The following is a 16,058-nucleotide window of genomic DNA, read 5'->3' on the forward strand; positions in this document are numbered from 1 at the left end:
CGATGTGCTCAGCGATTTATGGATCTGCGTTAGGCATAGAGGATTCTAGAAATATCTCAGTTATCCGTCAAATAAGTATGCAGGAAGTCTCCAAGAGCATCTAGAGCTGACGCCATGCGCTCAGGCTGCACGGTCAAATGGATGCGAACAAACCCACGAAAGTCATGAGCGGCATCTAGTCCAAAGCAGAGACTCCCTGGCGCCAATAAAATGCCCTTCTGCTCCTTCAGTTGCAAGCAGAAACGGACGTCGTCGACAGAGTCCCCATCTTTAGAGAACTGCAGGAAAGCTGTTCCTCCTGCGCTTGGGCGAGTCCAGGAGCAGACTCGTTGGTTTTTCTCCACGAAGCTGGTCAGTATCGCAATGTTCTCTCTAGCCAGATCAAGGTGTCGCGACCATATCTTTGGCCGGCAGCGATCGCTCAGAGCCTCCGTCGCAATAACCTGGTCAATTGTACTCAGCGCCATAGTAGTGTAGAGACTGAGGTTGACACAGCGAGCCAGGATCTCTGCGTTTCTGGTCACAATCCAGCCTGTTCTAACACCAGACAAGCCCCAGGCTTTGCTCATAGAGCCGGTGACTATGATATTTTCGTTGCTGTCCGAAAGCTCCACGAACGAGGGAGGACATCCAATGCTTGCATCATGGAACAACGGCCGGAATATTTCATCAGCGAGTAGGACGATACCACGAGATTGAGCCAGTTCGGCGATCTCGTGCTGCAATGCGACCGGTAGAATAGTACCCAGTGGGTTGTTCGGATTGTTGAGCACGATCATCCTGGTATTTGGCCGAATCAAACTCTCAAGAAGTTGAACATTCGCTCGCATACTGTCTTTTATATCCAGAGGCCAGAAAGAGTGCTCAACGCCCGGAACTGCTTTTGGAATGGACAAAAGCTGGGTATAGGCAGGATACATGGAGATTACATGGTCTCCAGCCCCAAGCAAGCTCTGAAAGACCAACGCGTTGGCTCCAGATGTTCCTTGGGTTGCCAGGACCTGGTCTGCAGTAATTCCATTGTACAGCGCGGCAATCTGCCTGCGAAGTGTCTCGCTTCCACTGGGGGTGGATAAAGATAGCTTCAGCGAGTTGACCGACAAGGCATCGGCGGTTTTCTGACTATCTGTGGACAGATCGATCAGATCTTGAATTGACAAGGCCGGAGTCGCACTTCCAGCCAGCACCAACGAGGCATCCTGGCTGTGGTGCTCAATCCACTATTGCCTGTTAGCATGTTCACAGGGACTCGAGGCAGAACCATATACCCTGGGGAGTTCAAACAAGCCGATCTTCTGCATGGTGAAGCTCTAAACGACGTAAAAGACAACAAGAATAATCTCGAGATCGCTCAGCTTTGGAGTCAACCCCGCATATAAAGAGGGCTGATCAATGACTCACTCAAGCACGCCCTGTGACTACAACCCTGTAACTCGTATTCGCCTACCTACAACTACAGTGGAAATCCCATTCCAGCAGTAGATGTATCATGGGTACGGTCAATGGCGACTGCTCTCGAAGGGTCGACCAGTAGTATCACCCCGCGTTCGCAAGATCGCTCCCTAGCTAAGTGTACCAGTGGCCCTGGCGCAAGAATGTGTACTCGACTCGAAAGCCACTATGCTGAGTAGTTGGATAGCATTGCGGAGACAATATCTCTCTGCCAGGGGCCACCAACATCACAGGACTCTAGGGCCAGAATGTGTCCAGGCGACATCTGTGGTACCTCAAGGCGTATATTCTCGGCCTCGTCATAGCGACCTGGCTTTTGCACCAAGTAGGCATCAATGGATCCAGTTTGCAAGTAGAGCGATGCAAGCTGAGTCTTGTCGCAATTTGCCGTCGTATCATCCGTCGCAACTGAGATAAGTTTCGAGTTTTTTCATACCCTGCTGATTACCTGCATACTCGTCTGCTGGGAACTACTCCGGCAGGATCCTCATCTTTAACAGTCCCAGTACTCCAATCAGGCTCCTACGGTCGGACATTCTCTGTTACAAGCACTTATTCAAGCTTTGTTGTAAAATAAACCGTTGCTGTCTTGACATTGACAGGGAACTACTTGAATTTTGGTTATTCTGTCTGCGAATTGGCCCTCAATCTGTTTCTCACCCAGATCTGCAGAGTCTTCCCCTGGAGGCTTAAGTCTGTGGGACTTCATCGCTCAAAGGGGGACAAAATCCCGACAACCAACCAGACATCTTAGGGCCTCGTATTTGTCAACCCACATGAATGAGCCTTTCCAATCACGCACTGAGACGCACGGAAAGTGGAGGAGTGGAAACAAATGCTTGAATCCTTTCTCGACAACCTTCCAGTGATTCAGCGTGTTGGCAGATCCGGCCTATCTATAAAGTTGGACACTCAACCAGGGGTGATCTTGCTAGTTGGGATGCGGAGCGTACCTCAACGATTAATCAGATTGTTTTATAGTGATATTTTCTATCCTATCCCGGGTCTGGTGCCTCCAAGCAATTCTCTGCATTCAAGTGCGAATCAAAATTAATCGTTGCAGGTAATCTTTCCGCGTCATATTGGCAGCATCTGCTGCTGTATAAATCTGCCAGTTGATTTTTGGTGCTCCCACTCCGCTGATACTCTGTTATAACTCATATTTTACAAGTTCCGGCTTTCGATTTCAATAACTGGCGACAGTGGTCTTCCATCCTTGAAGAATGCCCGAATATTCTCAAAGCACTCCTTCTCGGCCTTTTGGAATGCAACGTCCGTCGACCCGCCCAGGTGCGGCTGCAAAAGGACCTTCTCACTCTCCCTCAAAAAAGGATTCACCTTCGGCTCGTCGGGGAAAGCATCTAGTCCTACTCGCGCGACTTTCCCAGATTTCAGCGCCTCAATAAGGGCGTCCTCATTGACGATGGCCCCCCGGGCAGTGTTGATGAAGAAGACGCCATCCTTCATCGCGGAAAACTCAGCAGCGCCAATCAAGTTGGTTGTGTTGGCGTTCAGGGGGCAGTTTACAGAGACAATGTCCGACACTGACAAGAGATCAGTTAGAGTTGGTGCGTAGGTGAGGTTATATTCTTTCTCGACTTGGGCGGAAAGTTGGCGTCGATTATAATAGGTGATGTTGAGATTAAAGGCCTGCGCTTTGCGGGCGAGATACTATGTTCCGTTAGAGCATTTCAAGTCCAACTATGAGATAAACAGGATATATACCTTCCCAATAGCACCAAGGCCAACAATCCCCAGCGTCAACCCACTCGGGTCCCTTGCTGGAACCAACTCCGGACTCCGCCAACGTCCCTCGCGGACTCTCTTCTCTGCAACGCTCGTATTCCGAAGCACCGCGAGGGTGAGGAACATGGCCATGTCTGCCGTGGCTTCTGCGACCGCGTCGACGGTGTTACAGAACCAGATGCCTTGACTTGCCATCCACTCCACGTCGAACTCATTGTACCCGGCGCTGGCGGAGACGATGATCCGGCAATGGGGAGTTAGACTCGACAGAAGGTCTTCATCGTACGGCTCATACGGGGTTGTTCCCATGCCAATGATGAATGCATGGATGGGGCCATTCTCGGCAATGTCTTTAGGAAGCAGGGCTTTAGTCTCTGCGCGGTTGGAGGCCGGCAGCACGGAAAAGGCGAAGTCGCTGCTGAACTGGGTGAGATAGGAGGCTAGAGTGCATTTGGGGCTGTTGAGGAAGACGACTCTGGGTTTGACCGCGGCCATTTCTATGTTTGAATTTTTTATCGAGGAGTCCTTCTGCCCCGCGTGGATGCGATGTTGCAGTTGGAGTTCAGATTCTTCCCCGCCCGCCGTTTTCCGACAACCGGAAACCGGAGAAGAGCGACATAGTAATTGAATAAGAATAAAGCTTTTAATTTGCATACAATAGCAATGTTGGGGTGGGAATACGTGACGACAAGTTATACCCAGTCGCGAATATGCACAATATATATTTCAACACAGGGAACCAACCTAGGCAAGACCCTTTGACAATAGCATCGATAGATGATAGCACGATAGATTATTATAATATCAAATATAAATTCGCCTTCAAGCAGTCTTACAATTGCACATGTTAGTTACGGTAGATGCCCGTTTCCTTGAGGCCATCATGTACTGCCAGAGCGACGAACCAAGTGTTTGCCACCACGATACCTAAGATGTCGATCTGTTCCCGCGGAGAAAATGAGTTGCCAAGAGAGGACCCAGAAGATCTTCCAATTCTCCAAGAGCCGCTCTCCGGCCTGAGGAAAAGGACGCCTATCTTGGGGCATCCCGGCCATCGCCAGCCCGGAACCCACTGGACGAGAAAAGATCAGGCGGGGTATATTGAAGTATGTTGAGTATATTGATTATTGAACCCTATCACGCCCCACTAGACCATCCAGAGTAACAGGAGAAGGTTTCTTTAAAGCCCGAACACGGCACGGAGCTCGCTGCCGAAACGCCCTGCATGTGTTCGGTGGCTGTTCTTATGGAGCACGCGTGAATATTCCAGTTTGAAAGCGCAAGAATTCGGCAGCATGTTAGTTTCTGATAGAGTTCAATAGGAGAGCCGAGTCTTCCCTGGCCGGTGCCAAGTTTCATGTGTATACCAGGACCACGATGGAAAGAACAATCAAATATTCGTTGTCCGTTTACGTTCCTGCATAATCCAAGCCTGTACCTGCGTCCTGACAAGATTCTCGCGTTTGATAAGTTCAATAAGTAACATCGCTAAGAATGAAAACTGGGATACGCCCGCAATGGCAAAGGCGTAGGCTTATCCTGCCCGATGCGGCAGGTGGTGTCAGTCCGTTTGGCAGCTGTCGAATGTCACCGTTCGGCCGGATTTGGCGAACTGGAGTGGCCTTTGTGGAGCCTGTGGGCAGTTCTCTGCCTCGATAGGCTTTGTCGCCGCTCGTGCTGCCAATAGTGCATGTCGATCCGGTGTCGCAACCACTGAGATGGACCAGTATCTGCAATCTGATTTCCTCATTGGCGGCGCCAGATTGCGACTGACATGTGCAACGGTGATCCATTGTCTTTTCCAACAGACTGCTTGCATCATGGAAGACAATGTGCCCAGAATGTGGTCCCCAAGCTTCGCTTCCATGCATGAACCATGTTTCAATGTGGAGATGCTGCGTTCGCCCTGGACAGTCTGGCGCAGGCTACAGGCTGTTTTATCCAGCGTCGACCCCCAATCTGGATAACTCGTTCGCATTCTGCCAGACTGCCGCCAGTATGCGCCCGCAACAAGCAATCGTCTACACCGTTCTGTTGGGCTTTGCCGGGACCGTTGCTGCTGACCTCCCAAGCCCGCATCAATGCGCTGTATGCACCTACTGAATGACCCGGTCGGTCACTTCTAACAAGATATAGATCGACTGTCAGCAGAAACTGCTTCCACAAGAGACAACATGTTCCTCCACGGACATATCTTGTCTCTGTGCCGATGATGCCTACCAGTCAGCCCTATCAAGCTGTGTTACAGCCAACTGCACAATGAAAGATGCACTGCGTAGGTGCCCTTATTTTGAGAGCCTTTCTTGGTATAGGCTAATGATAAAAATGACAGTCGCTAAATACGTCGGTTCTCGCCAATGCGACATTCCCATAACGCAGCGCTATCCCGAAGCCGATGCTGGCACGATTATCCCCTTCGCGATCGCTACAATCCTGTTCATTATCCGAATGGCCACCAAGACCATGCATCTGGGCGGAGGCTGGGGACCTGACGACTACACTCTGACTGTCGCATATGTGAGACGCCTGGACCAGGTCTTCGACGTCGCTAATTTGAACAGGCGTTGGCAATTGTTGTCTTCTCCGTAAATATTTCAAGTAAGACATCCATGCAACTCATTCCGTCCGTAGCTGACAGTTCAGTGATTCATTATGGGTTTGGGAAGAATATCTGGGACATCTATCCCCAGGACGACATCACCAAGGCATACAAGGTGCGCCCACCGTCGTCGTCCCATTGACACACTCTGACTCTTTTAGCATTTCTTTGCCTTTGTCCTCGCATACAAAGCATTGATCTCTCTTGCAAAGATCTCCGTTTGTCTGTTCCTGCTTCGAATCTTCCGGTCTGCCGTCTTTCGCTGGACTGCATACACCATGATTGGAATCAACTCCGCCATCGCCGTTACCTGGATGCTCACTGATAGTTTCCACTGCATTCCGGTCCATCTAGCATGGACGCAATGGGAGGGCCTAGAGCAAGGTAAATGCATCGACTTTACAGCGGCCACCTTCGCAAACGGGATTGTGAATATCATCGTCGATGCCGTCATGGTCGTTATGCCTATATACGAAGTCTCCAAGCTCAATCTTTCTCTGCGAAAGAAGGTCGGCGTCGCAGTGATGTTTGCATCAGGATTAGTGTAGGTGAATCCCGCCCTGATGTACTACGTTTACTAACTAAGTGATGCAGTTTGACGATCATTGGAATCGTCCGAGTTGTTGTATTTTCGGACAACAGTTCGACCGCGAATCCCACTTGTGAGTCTACTACCTCTCCACTCGAACAACGCAAATGCTGATTGAGACAGACGAAATGGAGGCCCTCAATCGCTGGTCGGTCATTGAATGCCAAATCGCCATCATCTGCGCCTGTCTCCCCGCAACTAGAGCAATGCTTGTCCGTGTCTTCCCTGGCATCTTTGGCGCCGAAAGCGGATACACCTCCAGTGGACAGATGAACCAGTACAAATCGCGCACTCAAACTACCCGTGGCACGGATGTACCCGGTGGGAGGAGTCATATCTCAAAGACAGTCTCATACTCGGTGGACTACAGCGGGAAATCGCACAGGGAGTCTGCAAATGGCTTCATCCAACTGTCTGAAGTGGAGTCCCATAGGAGCTAAGTTAGTTGTACATACAGATACTTCTTTATAATACTACGTGCACGGTTAATGTTCCTTTGTTACTTGCATTGAATCAATCAAATTAACTTCCAGATATGATGAAATGAATAAACAGGGTACAGCTGCAGGATATGCTGTGGATGTGAATGTGACAACTCCAGTGCGCATGATGGGTATTATGACCAAAGAGCTCCCTAATGAAGCAACAACAACAAATCCTGAAAGAGCAAACTCCGCGTTCAGCTGCAATATCTCGGCCACTTCGGGTTTCCGCCTGTTGCTGGCTCCTTTGGCTTCCCGCCGGTAGAGTTACCATGAGGGATGTCGACCAATCTGCCCGGCTGACCGAACATCGGCAGTCGGTGAGGAGGCGACGGTGCCGCTGAGCGTCGCTGGCGCTCCGACGACGACGGACTCTGTTGAGCAGGCCCCTGCTGTGCCGGTGCAGGCGAGTGGCGCGACGCCGGAGCTGGGGAAGATGCCGGTTGCTGTGGCCTCGACCTGCCTGGGAGCGAGTCGATCAAGGCCGGACCCGCTGGCAGAGGCCTGGATGGCTGACGGTGCCCCGGTCCAGTCGGGTCGTTGGGGTGGAATCGAGGCGCAGGGTGGACGGTAGGCCGGTGCGCTCTGCCTGCATTGCCTCCCTGAGGCCTCTCAGGCTGTCCAGGAAGACTGGCCAGTGTGTCCCGACCTGCAATTGTAGGCAGCTGCAGATGTTGTCCAGAGCTGGTGTTGTGGTGACCAGTTCCTGCCCCTGCCTGATGCTGGGGAGTCCTGCTAGAGGCGGGTCCAGACTTCTTTCCCTTGCCGAACATTGTGGTTCTTTCGATGAGTTGCCGGTAGTTCTGATGATATTCCTTTGCAACGAGTTGTCTGGTAGTGCTGATAATATCTCTCTCCAGATGGCTGGAAAATAGGGGCCTCTTATAGCCAAAGGCTGAATCGTTAAAGTACACAGGCGTTCAAGTGTAGAGTTATGAGAGGCCTCGAACGCTATTGTGTACGCCGATTGCTACAATAGACACAATACGTTTTAATTGTTGTTTCTATAGTCAATCGACCTTCACAATGCAGTCTAGAACCCATGTAACTTGTGTATGCACAAACAAGTCCATTGAATTCTTCAGATACACAGGCATTCAGGTATTGTAAACACTAAAGTTAGCTGCTGTCAGGAAGTGCTATTGTATAAGCCTATTGTTACAATGGTCACAATACTCTTATTGTTTCTATAGTAAATGGACTTTGAGAATACGGTCTGGACCCATGCAACTGGCTTGTGCACAAACCAGTCTATTGCTCGGAGAATATGAGATATCAGGGGTCTTTGGTAGTCAAAGCACTTCAGGTTCCTTCATAACGAACAATGCTTGATTTACTCAAGTAGTCTATTGGAAACAAGCCCATATTCACTGAGACAGAGTGTTTTTCCGCTTCGAAGGTGACGCTACCGAGACTATCGGAGCTGTAGGTATAATTACAGTCGGCAGCAACAACGCAGACAAAGAGAAGCGCGATGCCGAGCTCGAGAAGGTGTGCCACTACCAAGTCTAGATGTCCGCAGCTATTCCATGTCCAGACCAACTTCACAGCTTGAAGCCAAAAACAGGACATCACTTGGTGGTCGCCTCGCGTGACACCATCTGCGATTCATTGGATTCCTGGCGAGAGGGAGGAAGGTACATCGATGGTCTCTATGTGAAGGAATTGACGCGGTTAAGAGAGACGTCTTGAGTGATTCAACAGACGGTACTGGAAAGTCCTCAATCCTGGGCACATGGTTCATGCCGAAGTTGCGCAAACGACGATATCGGCACGTCTGAAGTGCGAGCTGTCGGAAGTCAAGGATTCTTGTATTCGTATCGTGTCTACTAGCCCGGAGATTCCTAGAGCGTGTTCAAAGTGGAGGACATCGTCGTACAAGCGAGACTGGGCATGTACCAATCACGTGGGCTGTAGAGGGTCAGGGCTTTGACTATTTAATGCGTTAACTTCTTGACCTGCAGCTGCAGACGAGTCCAGGCCTTGAAATCTGCTGATTCTCCCGCAAAATGTCAACCGGAGGCATGCAAGATGATGGCGAGTTCGACCTCGAGAAGAGTAAACAGCCCGTATGGACAAAGGTCACCAGATCCCGCTATAATCTAATTAGAACCATCTAAGTATTTTCAGATCCATAGCAAGCATTTACTGCCTGAAACACTAGAGATCTACGATCTGCCGTGGGAATGGTGCATGGTTAGTACTTTCTGGGAGACACCGCTTAATGCTGACCATTCCGTGCAGGATGACCCTGACTATATCCTCATCAAAGCTTGGCTGGACGAGGACCTTCAAGATGAACTGTTTCACCATACGAGACGGATCCGGGAGATGGAATCTGACCCGGAACGCGAAGCAGAAGACGATGACCGGCAGGACTTCTTGTCCGATAGAGATGGGGGCTACCATCCTCCAGTGTGCGATGGACTGGGACGGTCGCTCAGCGACGATATTAACCTGAAGCCTTCGGTGCTCAAACAGTCAGTAGACGGATTCAGAGTCCACCCATCACACCGTGAGTATGCCGGCAAAGTGGTTGATGTCGTCGGTTCTCAGATATCGGGATTTGGGAAAGCGATCCTGTATCGCGCAAGGAACGAAGCAGAAGAGTTGGACTCACATTTCTCGTGGGTGTAAGTATCAGCCTATTTAAGAAACTGTATGCATTCATGGAGGCTGTACCAACGTCCGTTCTACAACCAGCCACCTGCAACCCGAGGTCAGAAGCCTGGATGAATTCCTGGTAATCACCACACACTGCGTCGGTTATAGCTATAAGAGCTGACTGCCATGTTCAGCGCTTTGCGTCGAATGTGCCCAAGTTGGCAGACGAAGACAGGGCTCTCGTTCTGTCTCTTCTGAAGAGGACTCGCCTGCAACCTGGTAGATGGGATATGCCCAGCGACGTGCAGCGATGTGTCGGCGTGGATCCGACGGCTTCAGATGGCATGGCCGCGGAAAAGTGGGCTGTATTCCTTCGCTTCCCCTATTATTCAGTCCAGAAAGCCAAAGGCCTAGCCCAGTACAGGACCGGCACAGGCGAACACCCTGTCAGTCTTCTGCAGTACTTCTACAACCTGGAGTCCACCGGGAAGCGCGGCCTCGACCAGGTCATTCGCAAAGTGGGATTGTTCCGGCAGGTCGATATCGTTCATGTCTCGCAGTTGTGGGTAGTGATTGTGCACTTCCGTCCGTAGCCCTTGAGAGCAAAGTAAGCGACCACAGCGTGCTGACGCCTGGATAGGGTTTATCATTACTTGCGCCCCGATGCCTCTCACAGAAAGCGCGAGTCCCTCCTTGGAGATTCTTAACCCTGCACTCCCAAAGTCATCACCGGCTGCCTCCATAATTTCTGTGATTGATCATCGCCGGCGTGTCTTTTTCTTTCCCATGGAGCAGTGCAAAACCTACTTCGTATGACGTTTTTGTCTTTCTTCGTTGGCAACTATAGGCTACCCTATGTATACCAAGGGATGAGACGTAACATCAGCGAACATTGCCTACCACCAGAATTTGAAGAGCGCGGCCACGACTTCCAGTTAATATCGGATGAGAATGTTGTTATAGAAGCAGAGGACTGGAAAAACGTCACAACCTCCCATTCATCTACTATCCTCCGCGTCCACGTCCAGATCTTATCACCGGGGATGGCGTCCAACCGTCGTGCAAAGAAGAAATATTTCAGGCACCCTGAGTATGAAAAGCAAAAGTACAAGAAAGAAGCGCCAGCCTATTCCTCAGGCGAAAGTGTGCGACTGTCCAAACTTCAAATGCGCCCTGTCCCACCCCGATCTGGCGTTGTGGTCAACGAAAAGCCTGACAATACGGCGCCAAAGATTTACTTCGAACCAGACACGCTCCATTCACCTTCTAATAGCAAAGGAGCAAGCTCGATAAAGCAAGGTCCAAAAAGTGGAAAGGTAATAGCTCGGAGGGCGCAGGGATTGGAAGAATTTCTTCCACTTGACAAACCTGCAACATCCACAAATCTACCGGAAAAGACACAACGGTTGATAATGGACTTCCCTCCGGTCTTCACCTGGCCCGTAGGGAGAAGGCAGGGAACCGAAGCGACAGCGAGTTCGTCGAGTGGTCTTGATACCACAGCCACAGCGAACAGTCCCAGTCCTGGGAAGCCAAACAAAGACGAACAGACGATCGAGCATGTACTGTCCCATGTGCATAAGCAACTTCTGGAGGATGAAAATAAAGGCCATGCGGAAATGTACGGAAAGGGAACAACAATATCGTATTTCGAGGTGAACAAGATAATTAAACAACGTTGGAGCACTTCTCTATCCACCTTGACCGCGACAATAGAGCAGAATAAAGATTTCTCCTCGCTGCCAGCATGGGAAAAGGGATTGCAAAAAGCGGTTGGCGGTTTATGCCGACTGTTCAAATTCTTCGTGCCACTGGCATATCCATGTGCTGTGGCTGACAAGTTCTGGGGGGCAATACATGATCTCCTCACGGTACGAAGAAGGCATGCATACCATGACCCACAATGGCTCCTAATGTCTATATTCACAGATAATACCGCAAATGTGTGACAGATCCATGATGCTCGCATTGAGTATGAAAACACGTGCGCACCGAAAGGCCCAAGCATTCTTTGCTGCCGACCTTAGTGCGCTGGGATACGCCGATCTTCGAGACGAAAATGACGTTAACCTAGTGACTGATGATACAGCATCCTGCTCGAAATGCGACGCGGGTCAGCAATATCCAACAAAAACCGCGGCGCTGGAGCATGTCTTTGCGTACCATCTCTCGGCTCCTCCAACAGGGAAACCGGCCTTGAATCCGCAATCGTGGTGGGTGATGGACTTTGCACAGTATCTGAGCCTGTCGTGCCGGAAGGATGGCCACCGAATCCTTCGAGAGTTGAGTAACTACCTGGCAAGCCTGGAAATGATGGCGTCCCAGATCCAACATGGAGTGTCGGTGAACGGCAAGTTTGATGAAGATACTTATCGAATACCATCAAGCCTCGTCAATGCTTTTCAGGATATTATCATGATGGTATCTGCTGCTGCGAACACTGCAAAGAGTGTCTACAGATCTCGACAAGAATACACCAATCCTGACCCTATTCCATCCTTCCTCTCGCCTTGGCACTCACGCGGGCTCACCAATTTCGGGGCCGACGCAGAGTCTTCCATGGAGTATGCTATAAAAGATATTGCGCTCATGGCATACACAGACGAAGCGTCTGACGTTGTCATAGACGAGGCCGTGAGCCCGAGCTTGCTAGTGGCTCTTGTTATTGGAGACCCTTATCCCTGCAAAGTGGGCCGGGGGCAGGCGTGTTAACCTGGTCCAGATATACCGTGATTACTTCTTAACTCTGGTAAAAAGCCCTCGCAAGTCTTAAGCTGAATGAACTAACCTTATTTACGATTTACTCAGCAATTCAAAGCCAGTCACCATGCCCACCGCCGGTTGCTACAGGATATCTATCTCGTCCGTGAAGAACTTCAGATAATTCAACGAATATCAAATGAACAGAGTCGTGCGTTAAGCAACTACCGCAATGTCCTCAGGCCATCGTCCTTCCGAATTACCACCGAGTCGCGCATCTCGTTGTTCCAGCTGGAGGAAGCACGACTCAACGAACTCATTTCCCAGATCGACGCTGACCTCGCCGTCATGGACGGCCTATTCGAGAGACTCGACTCACTCGCCGCGCAAACACTCAACGGGGTAGAGGTAAAACAGGAAGACCAAGGAAAGGCCATCCTGGTGTTTACCATTGTAACTATAGTATTCATGCCGCTTTCGTTCGTGACCAGCTATTTCGGCATGAATACGGTTGATATCCGAGACATGGGGAGCTCGCAGGCGCTATTCTGGGCTGTTGCATTACCTTTGACTGTCGTCATTATTCTCTTAACATTTTTTGTGGCGTTTAACGCAGAGCATACTCGAGCAGCGCTCGACATGCTGCTTGCATATGGGCGCATACCAATACAACACGCTTCCCCCAGCAGAGATCTCGAAAAGTATTCTGGATCCTCCACCGACGTGAAATGTTGGGAGAAAGAACGGCGTCCAAGGAGGAGACATTCTTTGGATCACAACTCTGATCTATAGACTGTATATCCGACGTGGTTGAGATGTTGATATTGATCTGGATGAGTTGTCTTTTATGTCTATTGGAATCGGTATATAGAAGTATTATTGATGCTAGTATCATTTTTCGAAGCCAACAGCTGAGATAATAAATAGAAAGAAAAGAAACAAAGAAACAAAGAAACAGACAACCTTGTAAACCACCGATCCTGCAGGCTCTACTTCGTGTTACGAGCCCTGGGCGGCTTCGGCCGCCACATATCAAGTCCAGTGCCGTGGGATGGGTGCAGAGGAGCGTCTCGCCGCCGCCCCAGTATCTGGGAAGGGTTAATCCGTCCAGGTGGAGAACGAAGTCTCCTAACGGGTCCTGCTCCGGTAGGATCCCCCGGCGCCATAGAGGGTGGTGGCCTGATTTGCCTGCCCGGCCTCAGTTCCCCGAGAGACACCTGCGGTGCCGGAGTTCCACTCTGCGACCTGGAGCTGGCAGACCCCGGTGACTGCGGTGTTCCACTGCGTGGTCTTGCGTCTTGGCTTTGTCCATACGGATGTCTGTTCCCCTCCGATAAAGGTCCAAGACGCCTTCGCCCGGAGATAGGAGGAAGCTGAACTCCCGGGTCATGGCCTGGAGGGTTGCGCGGAACACCGAAGGACCCCTCCGGGTTGGGAGGCAGAGAATACGGAGACGGGGCTGGAGGCAAGTCCCAGGATCTGACTACGGGAGCCACGGGTACCGGTCTCCGAGTAGGAGGTGCTGGGCTGCTAGGGCCAGCTGGAGATGAGGGCGGGTTAGGCCTGGCACGGCTGGATTGCTGGCCTGAATGCCGGTTGGAGCTCTCTCTCTCTCTGAGGCGATCGGACCGTCGTTGGTTGCCTGACATGTTTATTCTTGGTGTGATATTTCAAGGCAGCAGGGTTGTAGCACTGGGAACTGTATGTGGAGTTGATGACCAGTAAAGCAGGAACTGAATAAGATATCTAGGTCGGATGGATGGGGTGGTTTTATAGACATTGGTATACACTATACAAGTACATATGTTCTTTACGAATAGTGAATCCACTACACCTTGCATACAACACCGTCTTTATCCACTACAATGACCTTGACCTCTCAGTGTCATGGGTATGCGGAACGCAATGCAGGGAATATGAATGCACAAGTTTAGATACAAAGACATCAATGAACGCCTGAATTATAGGTATATCCTGTTCTTTATTCCTTTGTAGAATACTTAAAGCACATCGTCATGGCAAGGAAAGCGGATGTACAGCCGTTCCCGGCTGGAGAAGCGTGCTAGATTGGACAGCACAGCATCGAGCTCTGGCGGATAAGGATCGTCAAAGATGAACTCCTTGTCTACGATGGTTAGCCTGGGAGTTGTCTTTGTCGGATAGAAACAGACATTTTTTGTGGTGTCCAAAACACCGCAGCTCCTTGACGTGGTGAGCGATGCGCCCTTGCGAATCAGCTAGTGCAGACCAGACGCACCTGGCTGTATTGTGCAGGTGAATGGTGCTAAAAACCGCGTTCCAAGTAAATCTCGGACGCTCTGGATGTGCTACTCAAGGCGACAAGGTCTCTGAACCCCGGATTGTGCCAGTGGGGATTGTCGCGATCTTCTATCTCCGTGATTCCGTACTACGGAAGTAACTCGCTGAGGATGACTGTAATGAGGTACCATTTTCGACAATTTGCCGTGATTGGCCTTTGATGGATAAACATGCAAAACTATTCAAAATGCTATTGGTGATAGAGTGGAATACAAATGTGGAATACATTGAAATCGATCTTATATACGACAGCCTCGACCCACACTTATTCACGACTATCACTCTCCTTCCGCACCGATCAACTTGGACCGTAACTCTAATAACGGCTGTATGAAAGGGTACAGGCTGTTCGATCAGCGACGTGCGGGTTGCTGTGTTGCTACTGTCGAGGCTTTTGGCACATAGTCCGCCTTCGAGAAAGGATGCTGAGATGAGCCAAGTGGTATTGGCTTTTTAGGATCATGGTACATCACCTCCACCTTGGTTCGATCTTTGTCGTTGTAGACTGCACGATGCGCTCCTAGCCAATCCGAACGCTTGTAGGGCCTGAATTGCCCCGGTGTGATTGGGACATGCGTATACGGCTTGGCCACAGTCAGATTGGGGACGTCATGGGCACGATTCACGTAACGCGAGGGATATCCGCGCTTCGATGCCGGGATTTCAGGCCTCTCGGCCTGGACCTGTGCTCTGACATCTCTGGCATAGTGCCATGTTCGGCCGCTCGGATCATTGTCGTGATTCACGACCCCGTGGCAGTCGTACTCCCTGCCTGTTAGCTTGGTGGAAGGGCCATGTGCAAGGACTGGGTAAGCTTACATAGGACGAGTCTGTTGGAGTGCGTCTGGCCGGAGCTTCTGGTGCTTTGGTGCCTGATGTCCCCTTCCCGGGCTTGGAAAACTTGAACAGGCTCGACATGGTGAAGGTTAAAACGATAACAGAGAGATACTAAGGCAAAATTCCCAAGGCCTGCTTGGGAAACAAGAACGATAGTAATGAATATCAGCCGGCTGGTGTAAGTTGTGTAGAGGATTGAAGGGAATGGATAAGCCGGTCTAGGTATCACTTAAATATAAGCAGAGATGTACTGCTCACGACATAGTTGAATTCGCCGCTGTCTGCTATTTTTGTTTGTATCCTATCCAGTCATTTTTATCATTTGGTGCGCCATGGCGCCTGCGAGAGGCCTAGAAAGTAGTATAGCAGGGCGATGAATCGAGGTGAAACATCCCGTGGACATGATAACCCTGCGAGCCTAAACACGCCGGCGGCTATAACGATGTTTTACAGACGTTTGGTGCAACGGGACTATACATAGAGGCTCGATATCCTATGGTTCTTAGCGCCAGTATGTAGAGACGGATTCTTCCTGGCGACGAGGAGTTGTATCCTGGCCGCCACAGCGCCAGAGCAATTAAACATAACAAACTAAAGTTGTTGGGCTGGTCCATGTGCTCCTCCGGCCGTTGTGTATAATGTGATGGGCGCCGGGATCGGCCAAGCGATATGGCGAGAAGCCACGTTAAAGAATCGCTGGCGCTAATTGCAGGTCTGTGTCCCAATGTAA

At 50.5% G+C, this 16,058-nt stretch overlaps 7 protein-coding genes across 7 annotated transcripts; 3 read left to right on the plus strand and 4 right to left on the minus strand.

The window, feature by feature from the left end:
* Positions 1 to 56: 56 nt before the first annotated feature.
* On the minus strand, positions 57 to 1,301 carry ASPSYDRAFT_58857 (uncharacterized protein; the record flags this gene model as incomplete). Its single annotated transcript, XM_040849597.1, has 2 exons — positions 57 to 1,220; positions 1,269 to 1,301. The coding sequence occupies 2 exons, from the start codon at positions 1,299 to 1,301 to the stop codon at positions 57 to 59; spliced, it is 1,197 nt and encodes a 398-aa protein (XP_040701089.1).
* A 1,018-nt stretch (positions 1,302 to 2,319) lies between these two features.
* Positions 2,320 to 3,763, minus strand: ASPSYDRAFT_46427 (D-mandelate dehydrogenase-like dehydrogenase). Its single transcript, XM_040847225.1, has 2 exons — positions 3,178 to 3,763; positions 2,320 to 3,123 (listed from the first exon to the last, which is right to left on the minus strand). Exons 1-2 carry the CDS (start codon positions 3,691 to 3,693, stop codon positions 2,617 to 2,619), a joined length of 1,023 nt encoding a protein of 340 aa, XP_040701090.1. The 5' UTR covers positions 3,694 to 3,763; the 3' UTR covers positions 2,320 to 2,616.
* Positions 3,764 to 5,093: 1,330 nt separating this feature from the next.
* On the plus strand, positions 5,094 to 6,919 carry ASPSYDRAFT_204590 (CFEM domain-containing protein). The gene is made up of 8 exons (XM_040843862.1): positions 5,094 to 5,286; positions 5,335 to 5,473; positions 5,531 to 5,715; positions 5,760 to 5,796; positions 5,842 to 5,912; positions 5,959 to 6,341; positions 6,392 to 6,459; positions 6,510 to 6,919. Exons 1-8 carry the CDS (start codon positions 5,197 to 5,199, stop codon positions 6,824 to 6,826), a joined length of 1,290 nt encoding a protein of 429 aa, XP_040701091.1. The 5' UTR covers positions 5,094 to 5,196; the 3' UTR covers positions 6,827 to 6,919.
* Positions 6,920 to 7,065: 146 nt separating this feature from the next.
* ASPSYDRAFT_1179268 (uncharacterized protein) lies at positions 7,066 to 7,811 on the minus strand (the record flags this gene model as incomplete). The annotated part of the gene is made up of 1 exon (XM_040840343.1): positions 7,066 to 7,811. The coding sequence occupies exon 1, from the start codon at positions 7,639 to 7,641 to the stop codon at positions 7,066 to 7,068; it is 576 nt and encodes a 191-aa protein (XP_040701092.1). The 5' UTR covers positions 7,642 to 7,811.
* A 1,066-nt stretch (positions 7,812 to 8,877) lies between these two features.
* On the plus strand, positions 8,878 to 10,288 carry ASPSYDRAFT_90582 (uncharacterized protein; the record flags this gene model as incomplete). Its single annotated transcript, XM_040852354.1, has 6 exons — positions 8,878 to 8,937; positions 8,999 to 9,064; positions 9,113 to 9,501; positions 9,572 to 9,611; positions 9,667 to 10,057; positions 10,113 to 10,288. The coding sequence occupies 6 exons, from the start codon at positions 8,878 to 8,880 to the stop codon at positions 10,286 to 10,288; spliced, it is 1,122 nt and encodes a 373-aa protein (XP_040701093.1).
* A 53-nt stretch (positions 10,289 to 10,341) lies between these two features.
* On the plus strand, positions 10,342 to 12,964 carry ASPSYDRAFT_90583 (uncharacterized protein; the record flags this gene model as incomplete). The annotated part of the gene is made up of 4 exons (XM_040852355.1): positions 10,342 to 11,343; positions 11,402 to 12,106; positions 12,195 to 12,221; positions 12,281 to 12,964. 4 exons carry the CDS (start codon positions 10,342 to 10,344, stop codon positions 12,962 to 12,964), a joined length of 2,418 nt encoding a protein of 805 aa, XP_040701094.1.
* A 1,723-nt stretch (positions 12,965 to 14,687) lies between these two features.
* Positions 14,688 to 15,602, minus strand: ASPSYDRAFT_46430 (uncharacterized protein). Its single transcript, XM_040847226.1, has 2 exons — positions 15,311 to 15,602; positions 14,688 to 15,255 (listed from the first exon to the last, which is right to left on the minus strand). The coding sequence occupies exons 1-2, from the start codon at positions 15,407 to 15,409 to the stop codon at positions 14,845 to 14,847; spliced, it is 510 nt and encodes a 169-aa protein (XP_040701095.1). The 5' UTR covers positions 15,410 to 15,602; the 3' UTR covers positions 14,688 to 14,844.
* Positions 15,603 to 16,058: the final 456 nt, after the last annotated feature.

This window comes from Aspergillus sydowii (assembly GCF_001890705.1).
Source record: "Aspergillus sydowii CBS 593.65 unplaced genomic scaffold ASPSYscaffold_7, whole genome shotgun sequence".
In the NCBI taxonomy this organism is placed as follows: domain Eukaryota; kingdom Fungi; phylum Ascomycota; class Eurotiomycetes; order Eurotiales; family Aspergillaceae; genus Aspergillus; species Aspergillus sydowii.